An 18875-nucleotide genomic window follows, 5' to 3' on the forward strand; every position below is an offset into this window, starting at 1 on the left:
CAGCAGCGCCGCCAGCCCCAGGCAGCCCAGGGTGACCCAGTGACTGGCCCAGCCGAGCTCCGCCCACTTCCGCAGGGTGTGGCCCATGCCGTAGCCCTGGCAACGCACCCAAAAGCGCCCCTTTTAGCCCCAAAAAGCGGCGGCGGGCAGGAAAGGCCCCAAAACGCCGCGTTTTGGCCCCAAAATCATCGGTGGGTGGGAAAGGCCCCAAATCGCTGTGTTTTGGCCCCAAAAGCATCAGTGGGTGGGAAAGGCCCCCAAACGCCGCGTTTTAGCCCCAAAATCATCGGTGGGCGGAAAAGGCCCCAAAATACCGCGTTTTGGCCCCAAAAGTGGCTGTGGGCGGCAAAGGCCCCAAAACACCCATTTCTGGCCCCAAAAGTGTCAGTGGGCAGGAAAGGCCCCAAAACACCGCGTTTTAGCCCCAAAAGGATCGGTGGGCGGAAAAGGCCCCAAAATACCGCGTTTTGGCCCCAAAAGCATCAGTGGGCGGGAAAGGCCCCAAAATACCACGTTTTACCCCAAAAGTGGCAGCGGGCGGGAAATACCCCAAAACGCCACGTTTTAGGCCCAAAAGCGTCGGTGGGCGGGATAGGCCCCAAAACGCTGTGTTTTAGCCCCAAAACTGGTGGTGGGTGGGAAAGGCCCCAAAACACCGCGTTTTGGCCCCAAAAGGGGCGGAGGGCGGAAAAGGCCCCAAAATGCCACGTTTTGGCCCCAAAAGCGGCAGTGGGCAGAAAAGGCCCCAAAATGCCACGTTTTGTCCCCAAAATCATCAGTGGGTGGGAAAGGCCCCAAAACACTGCGTTTTAGGACCAAAAGTGGCGGTGGGCGGGAAATACCCCAAAACGCCGTGTTTTAGGCCCAAAATCCTCGGTGGGTGGGAAAGGCCCCAAAATACCGCGTTTTAGCCCCAAAAGTGGTGGCGGTCGGGAAAGGCCCCAAAACGCCACGTTTTAGCCCCAAAATCATCGGTGGGTGGGAAAGGCCCCAAAACGCCGTGTTTTGGCCCCAAAAGGATCGGTGGGCGGAAAAGGCCCCAAAATGCAGTATTTTGGCCCCAAAAGCGGCGGTGGGTGGGAAAGGCCCCAAACTGGCTGTTTTTGGCCCCAAAAGTGGCGGCGGATGGGAAAGGCCCCAAAACACCGCGTTTTGGCCCCAAAAGGATCGGTGGGCGGAAAAGACCCCAAAACGCGGCGTTTTGGCCCCAAAGCGCCGCGTTTTGGCCCCAAAATGCCGCGTTTTGGCCCCAAAATCATCGGTGGGCGGGAAATGCCCCAAAGCGGCCGTTTTTGGCCCCGAACCTGCTCCTCGACGGCGTCGTCGGTGTCGGCGTCGAACAGGGCGCCCAGATAGGCCAAGTGGAAGAGCGTGAGGGCGCCCAGGGCCGCGTTGAGACCCCCGACCCACAGAACCTGCGCGGGACCCGCGGCCGCGTCAGGGCCCCGGCGTCCGGGAAGGGGCCCAGGCGTCCGGGAAGGGGGCCCAGGCGTCCGGGAAAGGGGCCCAGGCGTCCGGGAAGGGGCCCTGGGGTTGGGAATGGCCCCCAGTGTCCGGGAAGGGGCCCAGGCGTCCGGGAAAGGGCCCCAGGGTCGGGAATGGGCCCCAACGTGCAGGAAAGGGCCCCGGTGTCCGGGGGGATGGCCCAGCCCCATAGCAAGGGGCCCAGGCGTCCGGGAAGGGCCCAGGCGTCCGGGAAGGGGCCCTGGGGTTGGGAATGGCCCCCAATGTCTGGGAAGGGGCCCCAGTGTCCGGGAAGGGGCCCAGGCGTCCGGGGGGGCGGCCCAGCCCCATAGGAAGGGGCCCAGGTGTCCGGGAAGGGGCCCTGGGGTTGGGAATGGGCCCCGGTGTCCGGGAATTGGCCCAGGCATCCGGGAATGGCCCCCAGTGTCCGGGAAGGGGCCCAGGCGTCCGGGAAGGGGCCCAGGCGTCCGGGGACACCCCCCGTGACCACCCCAAAAAGGGGCCCCGGCGTCCGGGAATGGGCCTCGAGACCCGGGAATGGGCCCAGGCGTCCGGGGACACCCCCCCCCCCCCCATTCCCGCCCTCCCTCCAAAGAGCCCAGGCGTCCGGGAATGGGCCCCAATGTCCGGGAAGGGGCCCAGGCGTCCGGGGACACCCCCCATCACCCCCAACAAGGGGCCCCGGCGTCCGGGACAGGGACCCAGCGTTCGAGGACACCCCGTGACCATCCCAAAAAGGGGCCCAGGCGTCCGGGAAGGGGCCCAGGCGTCCGGGGACACCCCCTCATCCCCCCCCCCCCCCCCCAAAAAGGGGCCCCGGCGTCCGGCCCCCCCCCCCCGCTCACGTTTCGGTGCCGGTGGCGGCAGCCGGGGGGGCAGCGCTTGGCCAGGACGCAGGCGTCCAAGATGGCCGCCAGGCGCTGGCGGAGCACTGGGGGGCGGAGTCAGCGCGGCCACGCCCACCGCTAGACCCCGCCCCCACGAGCGAGCCCCGCCCACGCCAGGCCCCACCCCATGAGTTAGCCCCACCCGTCCAAGATGGCCGCCAGGCGCTGGCGGAGCACTGGGGGGGGGGGAAGGGGGCGGGGTCAGCGCGGCCACGCCCACCGCCAGGCCCCGCCCCCACGAGCGAGCCCCGCCCACGCCAGGCCCCACCCCTATGACTTGGCCCCGCCCATCCAAGATGGCCGCCAGGCGCTGGCGGAGCACAGGGGGGCGGGGCGGGGGGCGGAGGGGGGAAGGGGGGCGGAGTCAGCGCGGCCACGCCCACCTCGAAGCCCCGCCCCACGAGCCCCACCCACGAACGAGCCCCACCCCTATGACTTAGCCCCGCCCATCCAAGATGGCCGCCAGGCGCTGGCGGAGCACTGGGGGGGGGCGTCAGCGCGGCCACGCCCACCTCGAGGCCCCGCCCCACGGCCCCCAAGCCCCGCCCCATGGCACCCAAGCCCCGCCCAGGGTCAGGAAAGGTGCCTGGCATTAAGCCCCGCCCACGAGATAGCCCCGCCCACGAGATAGCCCCGCCCATGACACCAGGCCCCACCCCCATTGTTTAGTCCCGCCCATCCAAGATGGCCGCCAGGCACTGATGGGGTGGGGGGGGTCAGCGCAGCCACGCCCACCTCGAGGCCCCGCCCCACGGCTCCAAAGCCCCGCCCATGGCCACGAAAGGTTCCTGGCGTCAAGCCCCCGCCCAAGAGATAGCCCCGCCCACGTGATTTAGCCCCGCCCAGGAGCCACACCCAGTATAAAGCCCCCGCCCACACCCCAATCCCCACCCCCTTCCCTTAAGCCCCGCCCTCCTCCCCCTATGACGCGTCCTGGCCCCGCCCCCCCGGCTTCATGCCTGGCTCCGCCCCCTACCTGCAGGCCCCGCCCCAAGGAGGGCGGGGGCTACTCCCAGCCCCACCCTGCCATAGCCACGCCCACCGCCGCGGGGTGGGGGGGCTCTTAAAGGGGCCATGTACCCTTCGGGGGGGGGCTCTTAAAGGGGCCACGCCCCCTCCCGGGGGGGGGGGCTCTTAAAGGGGCCGCGCTCCCTCCCATGGGGGGGGCTCTTAAAGGGGCCATGTACCCTTCTGGGGGGGGCTCTTAAAGGGGCCGCGCTCACCGTGCTCCGCGTAGGTGATGAAGCCGAGGGAGAGGAGGATGGCGGCCAGGTGGAAGCTCAGGCCCTGGGGGACAATTTGGGGACATTTGGGGACATTTTGGAGACATTTGGGGGCAATTTGGGGACATTTGGGGACATTTGGGGACATTTTGGGACATTTTGGGATAATTTGGAGACATTTGGGGGCAATTTGGGGACATTTTGGGACAATTTGGAGACATTTGGGGACAATTTGGGGACATTTGGGGACAATTTGGGGACATTTGGGGGCAATTTGGAGACATTTGGGGCAATTTGGAGACATTTGGGGACATTTGGGGACATTTGGGGACATTTTGGGGACAATTTGGAGACATTTGGGGGCAATTTGGGGACATTTGGGGACATTTTGGGGACATTTGGGGACAATTTGGGGACAATTTGGGGACATTTTGGGACATTTGGGGACAATTTGGGGACATTTGGGGACAACTTGGGGACATTTGGGGGCAATTTGGGGACATTTTGGGACAATTTGGGACAATTTGGGGACAATTTGGGGACATTTGGGGACATTTTGGGGACAATTTGGGGACATTTGGGGGCAATTTGGGGGCATTCGGGGCCATTTTGGGGCAATTCGGGGCATTTTCGGGGTATCGGCGGGGGGTTGTGGCTGTTGCCGGCTGTTGCGGGGGGGGGTTGGAGGACCTTGGGGGCATCCAGGGGGGGTTTCAGGCTGTTTTGGGGCATTTCTGGGTGTTTTCGGGGTGTTGCTAATGGTTTTTGGGGCGCTCCGGGGTGTTTCAGAACTTTTTTGGGGTATTTGGGGGCATTTCTGGGGGTTTGGGGGGCATTTTGGGGCATTTTGAGGTCTCTATGGGGGTTTTGGGGGCATTTCTGGGAGTTTTTGGGGTGTTTTGGGGTGTTCCTGGGGTTTTTCGGGGCATTTCTGGGAGGTCTGGGGGCGTTTTGGGGGTGTTTTGGGGTTTTTCTGGGGGTTTTGGAGGTGTTTCTGGGTGTTTTGGGGGTATTTTGGGACGTTTTGGGGGTTCTGGGGGTGTTTCTGGCGGTTTCTGGGGTGTTTTCGGGCATTTCGGGGTGTTTCTGGGGATTCTGGGGGCGTTCCTGGGTGTTTCTGGGGTGTTTTTGGGGCGTTTCAGGGCATTTCTGGAGGGTCTGGGGGCATTTTGGGGTGTTTCTGGGCGTTTTCAGGGTGTTTCTGGGTGTTTCTGGGGGTTCTGGGTGCGTTTCTGGGGATTTCTGGGGTGTTTTTGGGGTGTATCTGGGGGTTTTGGGGTGTTTCTGGGCTTTTCTGGGGGTTTCTGGGGTGTTTTCGGGGCATTTCAAGGTGTTCCTGGGTGTTTCTGGGGTGTTTTTGGGGTGTTTCAGAGGGTTTCAGAGTGTTTCTGGGGTGTTTTCAGGGCGTTCCGGGGCGTTTTGGAGGGTTTCAGAGTGTTTCTGGGGTGTTTCGGGGTGTTTCTGGGGGTTTCTGGGGCGTTTTGGGGTGTTTCGGGGTGTTTCTGGGGCATTTCTGGGTGTTTCTGGGGTGTTTTCGGGGTGTTTCTGGGGTGTTTTGGGGGCGTTTTGGGGTGTTTCTGGGGTGTTTTCTGGGGGTTTCTGGGGGGGTTTCTGGGGGCGTTTTCAGGGTGTTTCAAGGTGTTTCGGGGCGTTTTGGGGTGTTTCGGGGGGTTTCAGGGTGTTTCTGGGGTATTTCGGAGTGTTTCTGGGGGTTTCTGGGGGTGTTTCTGGGCGTTTTCAGGGTGTTTCGGGGTGTTTTCGGGGCGTTTTGGGGCGTTTCGGGGTGTTTGGGCTCACGTGCAGCAGCGCGCTGGCCGCGTAGGTGCTCAGGACGGCCGCGAAGGTCCCCAAGCGCCGGGTGGTCTTGAACACGTCTGGGTGACACCGGGGACAACCGGGGACAACGGTGACAACCAACAACAACCAGGGACAACCGGTAACAACCGGTGACAACCAATGACAACTGGTGACAACCAGCAACAACCAGCGACAACCGGGGACAACCGGGGACACCCAGTGACAACCAGCGACAATTGGGGACAACCAGCAACAACCGGTGACGACCGGTGACAACCGGTGACGATCAGGGACAACCGGTGACAACCGGTGATGACCAGGGACAACCGGGGACAACCAGTGACAACCGGAGACCCCCCAGGGACCCCTCAGGAGCCCCCCAAATCCCCCACTGTCCCCAGTGTCCCCTGGTGTCCCCAACACCCCCCTGGCCCCGATGTCCCCAATGTCCCCAACCCCCCCTCCAGTGTCCCCAGTGTCCCCTGGTGTCCCCCTTGCCCAGATGTCCCCCAATGTCCCCAATGTCCCCAACACCCCCCCTTGCCCCCATGTCCCTGATGTCCCCAATGTCCCCAGCGTCTCCCAGTGTCCCCAACCACCCCCCCCAGTGTCCCCAATGTCCCCTGGTGTCCCCTTCGCTCCGATGTCCCCCGATGTCCCCACCACCCCCCTTGCCCTGATGTCCCCAATGTCCCCAATGTCCCCTGGTGTCCCCAACACCCCCCATGTCCCCGATGTCCCCAACCTCTCCCAATGTCCCCAACCCCCTCCCCAGTGTCCCCTGGTGTCCCCCTTGCCCCAATGTCCCCCAATGTCCCCCAATGTCCCCAATGTCCCCAACCCCCCCCCCCAGTGTCCCCAGTGTCCCCTGGTGTCCCCCTTGTCCTGATGTCCCCCAGTGTCCCCAACACCCCCCTGGCCCCGATGTCCCCAATGTCCCCCAATGTCCCCAATGTCCCCGATGTCCCCAATGTCCCCCAATGTCCCCAATGTCCCCAATGTCCCCAACGTCCCCCCCGCTCACACGTGTGCAGCCAGCGGGACATGGGCAGGTTCCAGTTGGTGACGACGTCGGCCATGGAGCGGGGAAATTCCACGTGGAGCGGCCGGGAAACCACGAGGTCCCTGCGGGGCCGCGTCAGCGCCCGGACGCCTGGGCCCTTCCCTGGAATCCTGGGCCCTTCCCGGACGCCTGGGCCCTTTCCCGGACTCCTGGGCCCCTTCCCGGACGCCTGGGCCCCTTCCCGGACGCCTGGGCCCTTTCCCGGACTCCTGGGCCCCTTCCCGGACACCCGGGCCCTTCCCGGACGCCTGGGCCCCTTCCCGGACTCCTGGGCCCTTTCCGGACACCTGGGCCCCTTCCCGGACGCCTGGGCCCCTTTCCCGGACGCCTGGGCCCTTCCCAGACTCCTGGGCCCCTTCCCGGACGCCTGGGCCCTTCCTGGACACCCGGCTCTTTCCCGGACGCCTGGGCCCTTCCCGGACGCCTGGGCCCTTTCCCGGACGCCGGGGCCCCTCTCACCACTGCACTTTGTCCTTGTCCCCGGAGGCTCCGGATCCCGCCAGGGTCGCGGTGGCCTCGGACAAAAAGGCCACAAAGAAGTTGCTCAAGTGGAAGGACAAGGCGCTCTCGTAGGCCCGGAGCCACCTGCGGGGACATTGGGGACATTTGGGGGTGACACCCGGCGGGGGTGACACCCGGGTGACACCGGGGGCGGGGGACGCGCGGGGGTCCCCGTCGCGGCGCGTGCGGGTGTTGTCGGGTGTCACCGGGTGTCACCGGGTGTTGTCACGTGTCACCGGGTGTCACCAGGTGTTGTCACCGGCTGTCACCGCGTGTTGTCACCGGCTGTCACCGGGTGTTGTCACGTGTCACCAGGTGTCACCAGGTGTTGTCACGGGGTGTCACCGGGTGTCACCGCGTGTTGTCACCGGGTGTCACCGGGTGCTGTCACGTGTCACCGGGTGTCACCGCATGTTGTCACCAGGTGTCACCGGGTGTTGTCACCGGCTGTCACCGGGTGTTGTCACGTGTCACCGGGTGTCACCGGGTGTCACCGCATGTTGTCACCGGCTGTCACCGGGTGTTGTCACGTGTCACTGGGTGTCACCAGATGTTGTCACCGGGTGTCACTGGGTGTCACCGCGTGTTGTCACCGGGTGTCACCGGGTGTTGTCACATGTCACCGGGTGTCACCGGGTGTCACCGCATGTTGTCACTGGGTGTCACCGGGTGTTGTCACGTGTCACCGGGTGTCACCGCGTGTTGTCACCGGGTGTCACCGGGTGTTGTCACATGTCACCGGGTGTCACCGGGTGTCACCGCATGTTGTCACTGGGTGTCACCGGGTGTTGTCACGTGTCACCGGGTGTCACCAGGTGTTGTCACCGGCTGTCACCGGGTGTTGTCACGTGTCACCGGGTGTCACCGGGTGTCACCGCGCGTCCCAGCGGAGCCACTCACTTAGCAAAGACGCTGCTGTTGGGGGGAGGAGAGAAGGGAAACGTTAACAGGACGGTTGGGGGGACGGTCGGGACGCCGGGGCCCTTTGTGGGGTGTCCCGGACGCCTGGGCCCTTCTTCCCGAACACCCTCCCGGACACTGGGGCCCCCCGGACACCCCCTTGGACGCCGGGGCCCCTTTCCCGGACGCCTGGGCCCCCATTCCCGGATGCCTGGGCCCCTTCCCGGACGCCTGGGCCCCGCTTCCCAAACACCCCCCCGGACGCCTGGGCCCCTTTCCCGGACGCCTGGGCCCTTCCCAAACACCCCCCCCGGACACCCGGTCTCCTTTCCCGGACGCCTGGGCCCTTTCCCGGACGCCTGGGCCCCCTTTCCCGGACGCCTGGGCCCCTTTTCCCAAAGACTCCTTGGACGCCTGGGCCCCCCTCGGATGCCCCCGGACGCCTGGGCCCTCCCGGACGCCTGGGCCCCCATTCCCGGATGCCTGGGCCCCTTCCCAGATGCCTGGGCCCCTTCCCGGACGCCTGGGCCCTTCCCAAACACCCCCCCCCCGGACACCCGGTCTCCTTTCCCGGACGCCTGGGCCCCTTTCCTGGACACCCCCTCGGACGCCTGGGCCCCTCCGGACACCCCCCCGGACGCCGGGGCCCCTTTCCCGGACGCCTGGGCCCCCATTCCCGGACGCCTGGGCCCTTCCCGGACGCCTGGGCCCCCCCGGACACCCCCCCCGGACGCCTGGGCCCTTCCCGGACGCCGGGGCCCCTCTTCCCGATCACCCCCCCGGACGCCGGGGCCCCTTTCCCGGACGCCTGGGCCCCTCCGGACACCCTCCCGGATGCCTGGGCCCTTCCCGGACGCCGGGGCCCTTCCCGGACGCCTGGGCCCCTCTCTCACCTGGGCAGCGCGCGGGGGCCGTAGAGCGGCAGGAGGCCGGAGAACAGGAACGGGGCCAGGCAGGTGGATCCCGCCAGGCAGAGCAGGGCCAGGCCCAGGCTCCGCGCGGCCTTGAGCGCCCACGACGCGCTCTGGGGGCGGCCGCGTCACCGCGGGGCCCCCAACGTCCCCAAATGTCCCCACGGGGCCCCCATGTCCCTCCGTGTCCCCCCATGTCCCCACATGTCCCCTCATGTCCCTCCAGGTCCCTCCGTGTCCCCCCATGTCCCCCAAGTCCTCCCATGTCGCCTTGGGTCCCCCCATGTCCCCCCATGTCCCTCCGTGTCCCTCCAGGTCCCTCCGTGTCCCCTCATGTCCCCCAGGTCATCCCATGTCCCCAAATGTCCCTCCATGTCCCCCTGTGTCCTCCCATGTCCCTCCATGTCCCTTCACGGACCCCCATGTGCCCCCATGTCCCCTTGTGTCCCCTCATGTCCCCCAGGTCATCCCACGTCCCCTCGGGTCCCTCCAGGTCCCCCTGGGTCCTCCCTTGTGTCCCCTCATGTCCCTTCACAGACCCCCATGTCCCCTCATGTCCCCATGTCCCCCCGGGTCCCCCTGGGTCCCTCCATGTCCCCAATGTTCCCCCATGTCCCCACAGGTCCCTCCATGTCCCCATTGTCCCCCCATGTCCCCTGTGTCCCCACATCTCCCCCTGTGTCCCCACATGTCCCCCCATGTCCCCCCATGTCCTTCCATGTCCCTCCATGTCCTTTCACGGACCCCCATGTCCCCCATGTCCCTCCGTGTCCCCCCATGTTCCCCTGGGTCCCTCCATGTCCCCAATGTCCCCCCATGTCCCTCCCTGTCCTCCCGTGTCCCCCCATGTGCCCCCATGTCCCTCCATGTCCCCTTGTGTCCCCTCATGTCCCTTCACGGACCCCCATGTCCCCCCATGTCCCCATGTCCCCCTGGGTCCCCCTGGGTCCCTCCATGTCCCTCCGTGTCCCTCCATGTTCCCCCTGGTCCCCCCATGTCCCCAAATGTCCCTCCATGTCCCCACAGGTCCCTCCATGTCCCCATTGTCCCCCCATGTTCCCCTGTGTCCCCACATCTCCCCCTGTGTCCCCTCATGTCGCCCCATGTCCCCGTGTCCCCCCATGTCCCTCCATGTCCTTCCATGTCCTTCCATGTCCCCCATGTCCCTCCGTGTCCCTCCATGTCCCTTCACGGACCCCCATGTCCCCACATGTCCCCTGTGTCCCCTGGGTCCCCCTGGGTCCCTCTGTGTCCTCCCGGGTCCCCCCATGTCCCCCCATGTCCCCAATGTCCCCCCATCCCCACTCAACACCCCCACATTCCTCATGCATCTATTGCGGCCTACTAGGCCTCAAAACCCCCCAGAACCACCCAAAATGTCCCCAAAACCCCCCAAAATGCCCGAAAATCCCCCCAAAACCAGGCCCCGCTTTGTCCCCAGGGTGTCCCCAAGTCCCCAGTGTCCCCAATGTCCCCCCATGCCCACCCAACAACGCACATTCCGCCTGCATCTCCTGCGGCCTACTAGGCCTCAAAACCCCCCAAAACCACCCAAAATGTCCCAAAAAAAACCCAAAACCTCCCCAAAACGGGGCCCCGCATTGTCCCCAAGGTGTCCCCAAGGTGTCCCCAGGTCCCCCCATGTCCCTCCATGTCCCCAGTGTCCCCGATCCCCAAACCTCCCTCAGGCCTCTCCTGCGGCCTACTAGGCCTCAAAACCCCCCAGAACCACCCAAAACGTCCCCAAAACCCCCCAAAATCCCCCCAAAACCGGGTCCCACTTTGTCCTCAGGGTGTCCCCAAGGTGTCCCCAGGTCCCCAGTGTCCCCAATGTCCCCCCATCCCCACCCATCACTGCCCCATCCCTCACGGGTCTACTGCGGCCTACTAGGCCCCGAAACCACCCAAAACGCCCCCAAAACGCCCGAAAATCCCCCCAAAACCAGGCCCCGCTTTGTCCCCGCGGTGTCCCCAGGTGTCCTCAGGTCCCCAGTGTCCCCAATGTCCCCCCATCCCCATCCATCACCGCGCCATTCCTCATGCATCTCCCGCGGCCTAGTAGGCCCCAAAACCCCCCAAAACCACCCAAAATGTCCCCAAAAAACCCCCAAACCGCCCAAAACCAGGCCCCACTTTGTCCCCAGGGTGTCCCCAAGGTGTCCCCATGTCCCTCCATGTCCCTCCAGGTCCCCAGTGTCCCCGATCCCCAACCCTCCCTCAGGCGTCTCCTGCGGCCTACTAGGCCTCAAAACCCCCCAGAACCACCCAAAACTTCCCCAAAACCCCCCAAAACCTCCCCAAAACCGGGTCCCGCTTTGTCCCCACGATGTCCCCAAGGTCCCCACGCGTCCCCCTACCAGGGGCGGCCCCGCGGCCGCGCGCAGGTGGGCGCCGAAGGGCTCCCAGGGCCCGAAGAGGAGGCTCCCCGGGGCGCAGAGGTACCCGAGGACCTGGGGCAGCGACGGCTCCGGCGGCGCCCGCGGCCCCTCCAGGTCGGCGGCCAAGGACACGGCCTTCATGGCCACCACCATGTGGGCACCTTCGTGGGGACGTTGGGGACAATGGGGACATTGGGGACATCGGGGACATTGGGGACAATGGGAACATCGTAGAGACATGGGGAGGTCATGGAGACACGGCCTTCATGGCCACCACCATGTGGGCACCTTCATGGGGACGTTGGGGACAATGGGGACATTGGGGACAATGGGGACATCGTAGAGACATGGGGACATCATGGGGACATCATGGAGACACGGCCTTCATGGCCACCACCATGTGGGCACCTTCATGGGGACGTTGGGGACAATGGGGACATTGGGGACATTGGGGACATTGGGGACAATGGGGACATCGGGGACAATGGGGACATCGTAGAGACATGGGGAGGTCATGGGGACACGGCCTTCATGGCCACCACCATGTGGGCACCTTCGTGGGGACATTGGGGACATTGGGGACATTGGGGACATCGTAGAGACACCATAGAGACATGGGGACATCATGGGGACATGGGGAGGTCATGGAGACATCATGGAGACATGGGGGCATCATGGGGACATCATGGAGACACGGCCTTCATGGCCACCACCATGTGGGCACCTTCATGGGGACATTGGGGACAATGGGGACATTGGGGACATCGTAGAGACATGGGGAGGTCATGGAGACACAGCCTTCATGGCCACCACCATGTGGGCACCTTCATGGGGACATTGGGGACAATGGGGACATCGTAGAGACATGGGGAGGTCATGGGGACAATGGGGACATTGGGGACATCGTAGAGACATGGGGAGGTCATGGAGACACGGCCTTCATGGCCACCACCATGTGGGCACCTTCATGGGGACATTGGGGACAATGGGGACATTGGGGACATCGTAGAGACATCATAGAAACATGGGGAGGTCATGGAGACATTGGGGACAATGGGGACATTGGGGACACTGGGGACATTGGGGACATCATAGAGACATCATGGAGACATGGCCTTCATGGCCACCACCATGTGGGCACTTTCATGGGGACATTGGGGATAATGGGGACATCGTAGAGACACGGGGAGGTCATGGAGACACGGCCTTCATGGCCACCACCATGTGGGCACCTTCATGGGGACATTGGGGACAATGGGGACATTGGGGACATCGTAGAGACATCATAGAAACATGGGGAGGTCATGGAGACATTGGGGACAATGGGGACATTGGGGACATTGGGGACATTGGGGACATTGGGGACATCGTAGAGACATGGGGACATCATGGGGACATCATGGAGACACGGCCTTCATGGCCACCACCATGTGGGCACCTTCATGGGGACATTGGGGACAATGGGGACATGGGGACATCACTGGGGACATTGGGGACAATGGGGACGTCCTTGGGGACATTGGGGACATTGGGGACACTCACCCCTCATCTTGTGCCACGTCACCGTGTCGACCATGTGCAGCTCCCTGCGGGGGAGGGGCGGCGGAGGTGGGGCCACCCGGTGTCCCCAGGGCCACTCTATGGCCTCCGGTGTCCCCAAAGCCACCCCCAGAGCCGCATAGTGTCCCCAGAGCCACCCAGTGTCCCACAGTGTCCCCAGAGCCACCTGGTGTCCCCAGAGCCACCCGGTGTCCCCAGAGCCACCCAGTTCCTTCCCATCACCCCCAATGTCTCCATTCTCCCCAACGTCCCCAATGTCCCCAATGTCCCCATTGTCCCGAATGTCCTCAATGTCCCCATTGACCCCAATGTCCCCATTGTCCCCAATGTCCCCATTGACCCCAATGTCCCCAATGTCCCCATTGACCCCATTGTCCCCAACGTCCCCATTGTCCCCAACGTCCCCATTGACCCCAACGTCCCCATTGACCCCAACGCCCCCAATGCCCCCATTGTCTCCAACGTGCCCAATGTCCCCATTGACCCCATTGTCCCCATTGACCCCATTGTCCCCAATGTCCCCATTGACCCGAATGTCCCCAACACCCCCAACGTCCCCATTGTCCCCAACGCCCCCATTGTCCCCATTGACCCCAATGTCCCCATTGACCCCATTGACCCCAACGTCCCCATTGACCCCAACGTCCCCATTGACCCCAACGTCCCCAATGTCCCCATTGACCCCAATGTCTTCATTGACTCCAATGTCCCCAATGTCCCCATTGTCCCCATTGACCCCATTGATCCCAACGTCCCCATTGTCCCCAACGTCCCCATTGTCCCCAACGCCCCCATTGTCCCCATTGACCCCATTGACCCCAACGTCCCCATTGTCCCCAATGCCCCCATTGTCCCCATTGACCCCAATGTCCCCAATGTCCCCATTGACCCGAATGTCCTCAATGTCCCCATTGTCCCCAACGTCCCCATTCCCCCCATTGTCCCCCATTGTCCCCCATTGTCCCCAATGTCCCCAACGTCCCCATTGACCCCATTGTCCCCAATGTCCCCAATGTCCCCATTGACCCGAATGTCCCCATTGGCCCCAATGTCCCCAATGTCCCCAATGTCCCCATTGTCCCCAATGTCCCCATTGACCCCAATGTCTCCATTGACCCCAATGTCCCCAATGTCCCCAACGTCCGCATTGTCCCCATTGACCCCAATGTCTTCAATGTCCCCATTGACCCGAATGTCCTCAATGTCCCCAATGACCCCAATGTCCCCATTGACCCCAATGTCCCCAATGTCCCCATTGACCCGAATGTCCTCAATGTCCCCATTGACCCCAATGTCCCCATTGACCCCATTGTCTCCAACGTCCCCATTGACCCCAACGTCCCCATTGACCCCAACGCCCCCAATGCCCCCACTGTCTCCAACGTGCCCAATGTCCCCACTGACCCCAATGTCTCCATTGACCCCAACGTCCCCATTGTCCCCAACGTCCCCATTGTCCCCAATGTCCCCAATGTCCCCATTGACCCCAATGTCTCCATTGACCTCATTGTCCCCAATGTCCCCATTGACCCCAATGTCCCCATTGACCCCAACGCCCCCATTGTCCCCAACGCCCCCATTGTCCCCATTGACCCCATTGACCCCAACGTCCCCAACGTCCCCATTGTCCCCATTGACCCCAACGCCCCCATTGACCCCAACGTCCCCATTGTCCCCAACGTCCCCTACCCCAGCAGCAGGTAGCACAGCGCCGCCAGCCCCACGCAGAGCCCGCGGGGCCGCTTGGCCCGGGTCAGGACCAGGACCAGGGCGCAGAGGCCGCTCAACAGCAGGACCCAAAGGGCCGGGGGGCCGAACAGGAGCCAAAGGGCCAGGAGCCCCCCCAGGGCCAGCGCCGCGTGGGGAGCGGGGCCAGCGAGGGCTGCGGGGACAAGGGGACGTTAGGGGGACGTGGGGACATGGGGGACATGGGACATGGGGGACATTGGGAGCAATGGGGACATGGGGGACATGGGGGATATGGGGACACAGGGGGACATGGGGGACATGGAGGACATGGGGGGACATGGGAGATATGGGGGGATATGGGGACACAGGGGAATATGGGGACACAGGGGGACATGGGGGGACAGGGGACATGGGGGACACGGGGGGATATGGGGGGATATGGGGACATTGGGAGACATTGGGAGCAATGGGGACATTGGGGACATTGGGGACATGGGGGGACATTGGGGGGACAAGGGGGGACATGGGGGGGACATGGGGGGGGACATGGGGGGGACATGGGGGACAAGGGGGACAAGGGGGACACAGGGGGACACGGGGGGACACGGGGGGACACGGGGGGACATGGGGGGACACGGGGGGACATCGGGGACATCGGGGGACATTGGGACATTGGGGACATGGGGGGACACGGGGGGACATGGGGGGGACATGGGGGACATTGGGAGCAATGGGGACATGGGGGACAAGGGGGACATGGAAACATAGGGGGGACATCGGGGACATGGGGGGACATTGGGGGGACATGGGGGACATGGGGGGATATGGGGACATTGGGGGACATTAGGGAATATGGGGGGACATTGGGGACATTAGGGACATTGGGAGCAATGGGGACAAGGGGGACACGGGGGGACATGGGGAGACATGGGGGGGACATGGGGGGACATGGGGGGACACAGGGACACCCGGACGCCTGGGCCCATTCCTGGCGTTCCCGGCCCCATTCCCAGCCCCATTCCCGGTATTCCCAGCCCCATTCCCGGTATTCCCGGCCCCATTCCCGGTATTCCCGGCGGTATTCCCGGCGTTCCCGGCACTCACGCAGCCGGAGCAGCAGCCGCATTCCCAGGCACAGGAACAGGAGGCTCCATCCCCACATTCCCAGCCCCATTCCCAGCCCCATTCCCGGTATTCCCGGCCCCATTCCCGGTATTCCCGGCATTCCCGGCACTCACGCAGCCGGAGCAGCAGCCGCATTCCCAGGCACAGGAACAGGAGGCTCCATCCCCACATTCCCAGCCCCATTCCCAGCCCCATTCCCGGTATTCCCGGCGGTATTCCCGGCATTCCCGGCATTCCCGGCACTCACGCAGCCGGAGCAGCAGCCGCATTCCCAGGCACAGGAACAGGAGGCTCCACCCCCACATTCCCAGCCCCATTCCCAGCCCCATTCCCGGTATTCCCGGCCCCATTCCCAGCCCCATTCCCGGTATTCCCGGCCCCATTCCCGGTATTCCCGGCGTTCCCAGCACTCACGCAGCCGGAGCAGCAGCCGCATTCCCAGGCACAGGAACAGGAGGCTCCATCCCCACATTCCCAGCCCCATTCCCAGCCCCATTCCCGGTATTCCCGGCCCCATTCCCGGTATTCCCGGCCCCATTCCCGGTATTCCCGGCATTCCCGGCACTCACGCAGCCGGAGCAGCAGCCGCATTCCCAGGCACAGGAACAGGAGGCTCCATCCCCACATTCCCAGCCCCATTCCCAGCCCCATTCCCGGTATTCCCGGCCCCATTCCCGGTATTCCCGGCATTCCCAGCACTCACGCAGCCGGAGCAGCAGCCGCATTCCCAGGCACAGGAACAGGAGGCTCCACCCCCACATTCCCAGCCCCATTCCCAGCCCCATTCCCGGTATTCCCGGCCCCATTCCCGGCATTCCCGCCATTCCCGGCACTCACGCAGCCGGAGCAGCAGCCGCATTCCCAGGCACAGGAACAGGAGGCTCCATCCCCACATTCCCAGCCCCATTCCCAGCCCCATTCCCGGTATTCCCGGCGGTATTCCCGGTATTCCCGGCATTCCCAGCACTCACGCAGCCGGAGCAGCAGCCGCATTCCCAGGCACAGGAACAGGAGGCTCCATCCCCACATTCCCAGCCCCATTCCCAGCCCCATTCCCGGTATTCCCGGCCCCATTCCCGGTATTCCCGGCATTCCCGGCACTCACGCAGCCGGAGCAGCAGCCGCATTCCCAGGCACAGGAACAGGAGGCTCCATCCCCACATTCCCAGCCCCATTCCCAGCCCCATTCCCGGTATTCCCGGCCCCATTCCCGGTATTCCCGGCCCCATTCCCGGTATTCCCGGCATTCCCGGCACTCACGCAGCCGGAGCAGCAGCCGCATTCCCAGGCACAGGAACAGGAGGCTCCATCCCCACATTCCCAGCCCCATTCCCAGCCCCATTCCCGGTATTCCCGGCCCCATTCCCGGTATTCCCGGCGGTATTCCCGGCATTCCCGGCACTCACGCAGCCGGAGCAGCAGCCGCATTCCCAGGCACAGGAACAGGAGGCTCCATCCCCACATTCCCAGCCCCATTCCCAGCCCCATTCCCGGTATTCCCGGCCCCATTCCCGGTATTCCCGGCGTTCCCGGCACTCACGCAGCCGGAGCAGCAGCCGCATTCCCAGGCACAGGAACAGGAGGCTCCATCCCCACATTCCCAGCCCCATTCCCAGCCCCATTCCCGGTATTCCCGGCCCCATTCCCGGTATTCCCGGCATTCCCGGCACTCACGCAGCCGGAGCAGCAGCCGCATTCCCAGGCACAGGAACAGGAGGCTCCATCCCCACATTCCCAGCCCCATTCCCAGCCCCATTCCCGGTATTCCCGACGGTATTCCCGGCGTTCCCGGCACTCACGCAGCCGGAGCAGCAGCCGCATTCCCAGGCACAGGAACAGGAGGCTCCACCCCCACATTCCCAGCCCCATTCCCAGCCCCATTCCCGGTATTCCCGGCCCCATTCCCGGTATTCCCGGCATTCCCGGCACTCACGCAGCCGGAGCAGCAGCCGCATTCCCAGGCACAGGAACAGGAGGCTCCATCCCCACATTCCCAGCCCCATTCCCAGCCCCATTCCCGGTATTCCCGGCCCCATTCCCGGTATTCCCGGCCCCATTCCCGGTATTCCCGGCATTCCCGGCACTCACGCAGCCGGAGCAGCAGCCGCATTCCCAGGCACAGGAACAGGAGGCTCCATCCCCACATTCCCAGCCCCATTCCCAGCCCCATTCCCGGTATTCCCGGCCCCATTCCCGGTATTCCCGGCGTTCCCGGCACTCACGCAGCCGGAGCAGCAGCCGCATTCCCAGGCACAGGAACAGGAGGCTCCATCCCCACATTCCCAGCCCCATTCCCGGTATTCCCGGCCCCATTCCCGGTATTCCCGGCATTCCCAGCACTCACGCAGCCGGAGCAGCAGCCGCATTCCCAGGCACAGGAACAGGAGGCTCCATCCCCACATTCCCAGCCCCATTCCCAGCCCCATTCCCGGTATTCCCGGCCCCATTCCCGGTATTCCCGGCATTCCCGGCACTCACGCAGCCGGAGCAGCAGCCGCATTCCCAGGCACAGGAACAGGAGGCTCCATCCCCACATTCCCAGCCCCATTCCCAGCCCCATTCCCGGTATTCCCGGTGGTATTCCCGGTATTCCCGGCATTCCCGGCACTCACGCAGCCGGAGCAGCAGCCGCATTCCCAGGCACAGGAACAGGAGGCTCCACCCCCACATTCCCAGCCCCATTCCCAGCCCCATTCCCGGTATTCCCGGCCCCATTCCCGGTATTCCCGGCATTCCCGGCACTCACGCAGCCGGAGCAGCAGCCGCATTCCCAGGCACAGGAACAGGAGGCTCCATCCCCACATTCCCAGCCCCATTCCCGGTATTCCCAGCCCCATTCCCGGTATTCCCGGCATTCCCAGCACTCACGCAGCCGGAGCAGCAGCCGCATTCCCAGGCACAGGAACAGGAGGCTCCATCCCCACATTCCCAGCCCCATTCCCAGCCCCATTCCCGGTATTCCCGGCGGTATTCCCGGTATTCCCGGCGTTCCCAGCACTCACGCAGCCGGAGCAGCAGCCGCATTCCCAGGCACAGGAACAGGAGGGTTCCCAGTTGTCCCAGGGCCTGGGACAGGGTCGGGATGAGGCAGCCGGGGAGGACGCGGGTGACAAAGTGGGCGGGGCCTGGAGGGGACATGGCCTGGGGGGACATGGGGACAATGGGGACAATGGGGGTCAATGGGGGACAATTGGGACAATGGGGTCAATGGGGACAATGGGGGACATTGGGGGACAATGGGGGACAATGGGGGACGTGGGGGACGTGGGGACATTGGGGGTCAATTGGGGACATGGGGTCAATGGGGGACATTGGGGACAAGGGGGGACATTGGGGACAAGGGGGGGACATTGGGTCAATGGGGTCAATGGGGGACA

The 18875-nt window shown here is 64.4% G+C and overlaps 1 protein-coding gene across 1 annotated transcript; it reads right to left on the reverse strand.

Moving 5' to 3' along the window:
* Positions 1-3: 3 nt before the first annotated feature.
* Positions 4-18636, reverse strand: PORCN (porcupine O-acyltransferase; the record flags this gene model as incomplete). Its single annotated transcript, XM_088539575.1, has 13 exons — positions 18501-18636; positions 14374-14566; positions 12667-12710; positions 11104-11285; positions 8729-8859; positions 7836-7850; positions 6894-7019; positions 6396-6496; positions 5372-5448; positions 3575-3638; positions 2310-2395; positions 1305-1415; positions 4-96 (listed from the first exon to the last, which is right to left on the reverse strand). Coding segments are annotated over exons 1-13 (1359 nt in total), but the record flags the coding sequence as incomplete, so codon positions are not given.
* Positions 18637-18875: the final 239 nt, after the last annotated feature.

The sequence above is a fragment of the Tinamus guttatus genome, unplaced genomic scaffold, assembly GCF_059628265.1.
Source record: "Tinamus guttatus ecotype Peru unplaced genomic scaffold, ASM5962826v1 Tinamus_guttatus_pri_ptg001854l, whole genome shotgun sequence".
In the NCBI taxonomy this organism is placed as follows: Eukaryota; Metazoa; Chordata; class Aves; order Tinamiformes; family Tinamidae; genus Tinamus; species Tinamus guttatus.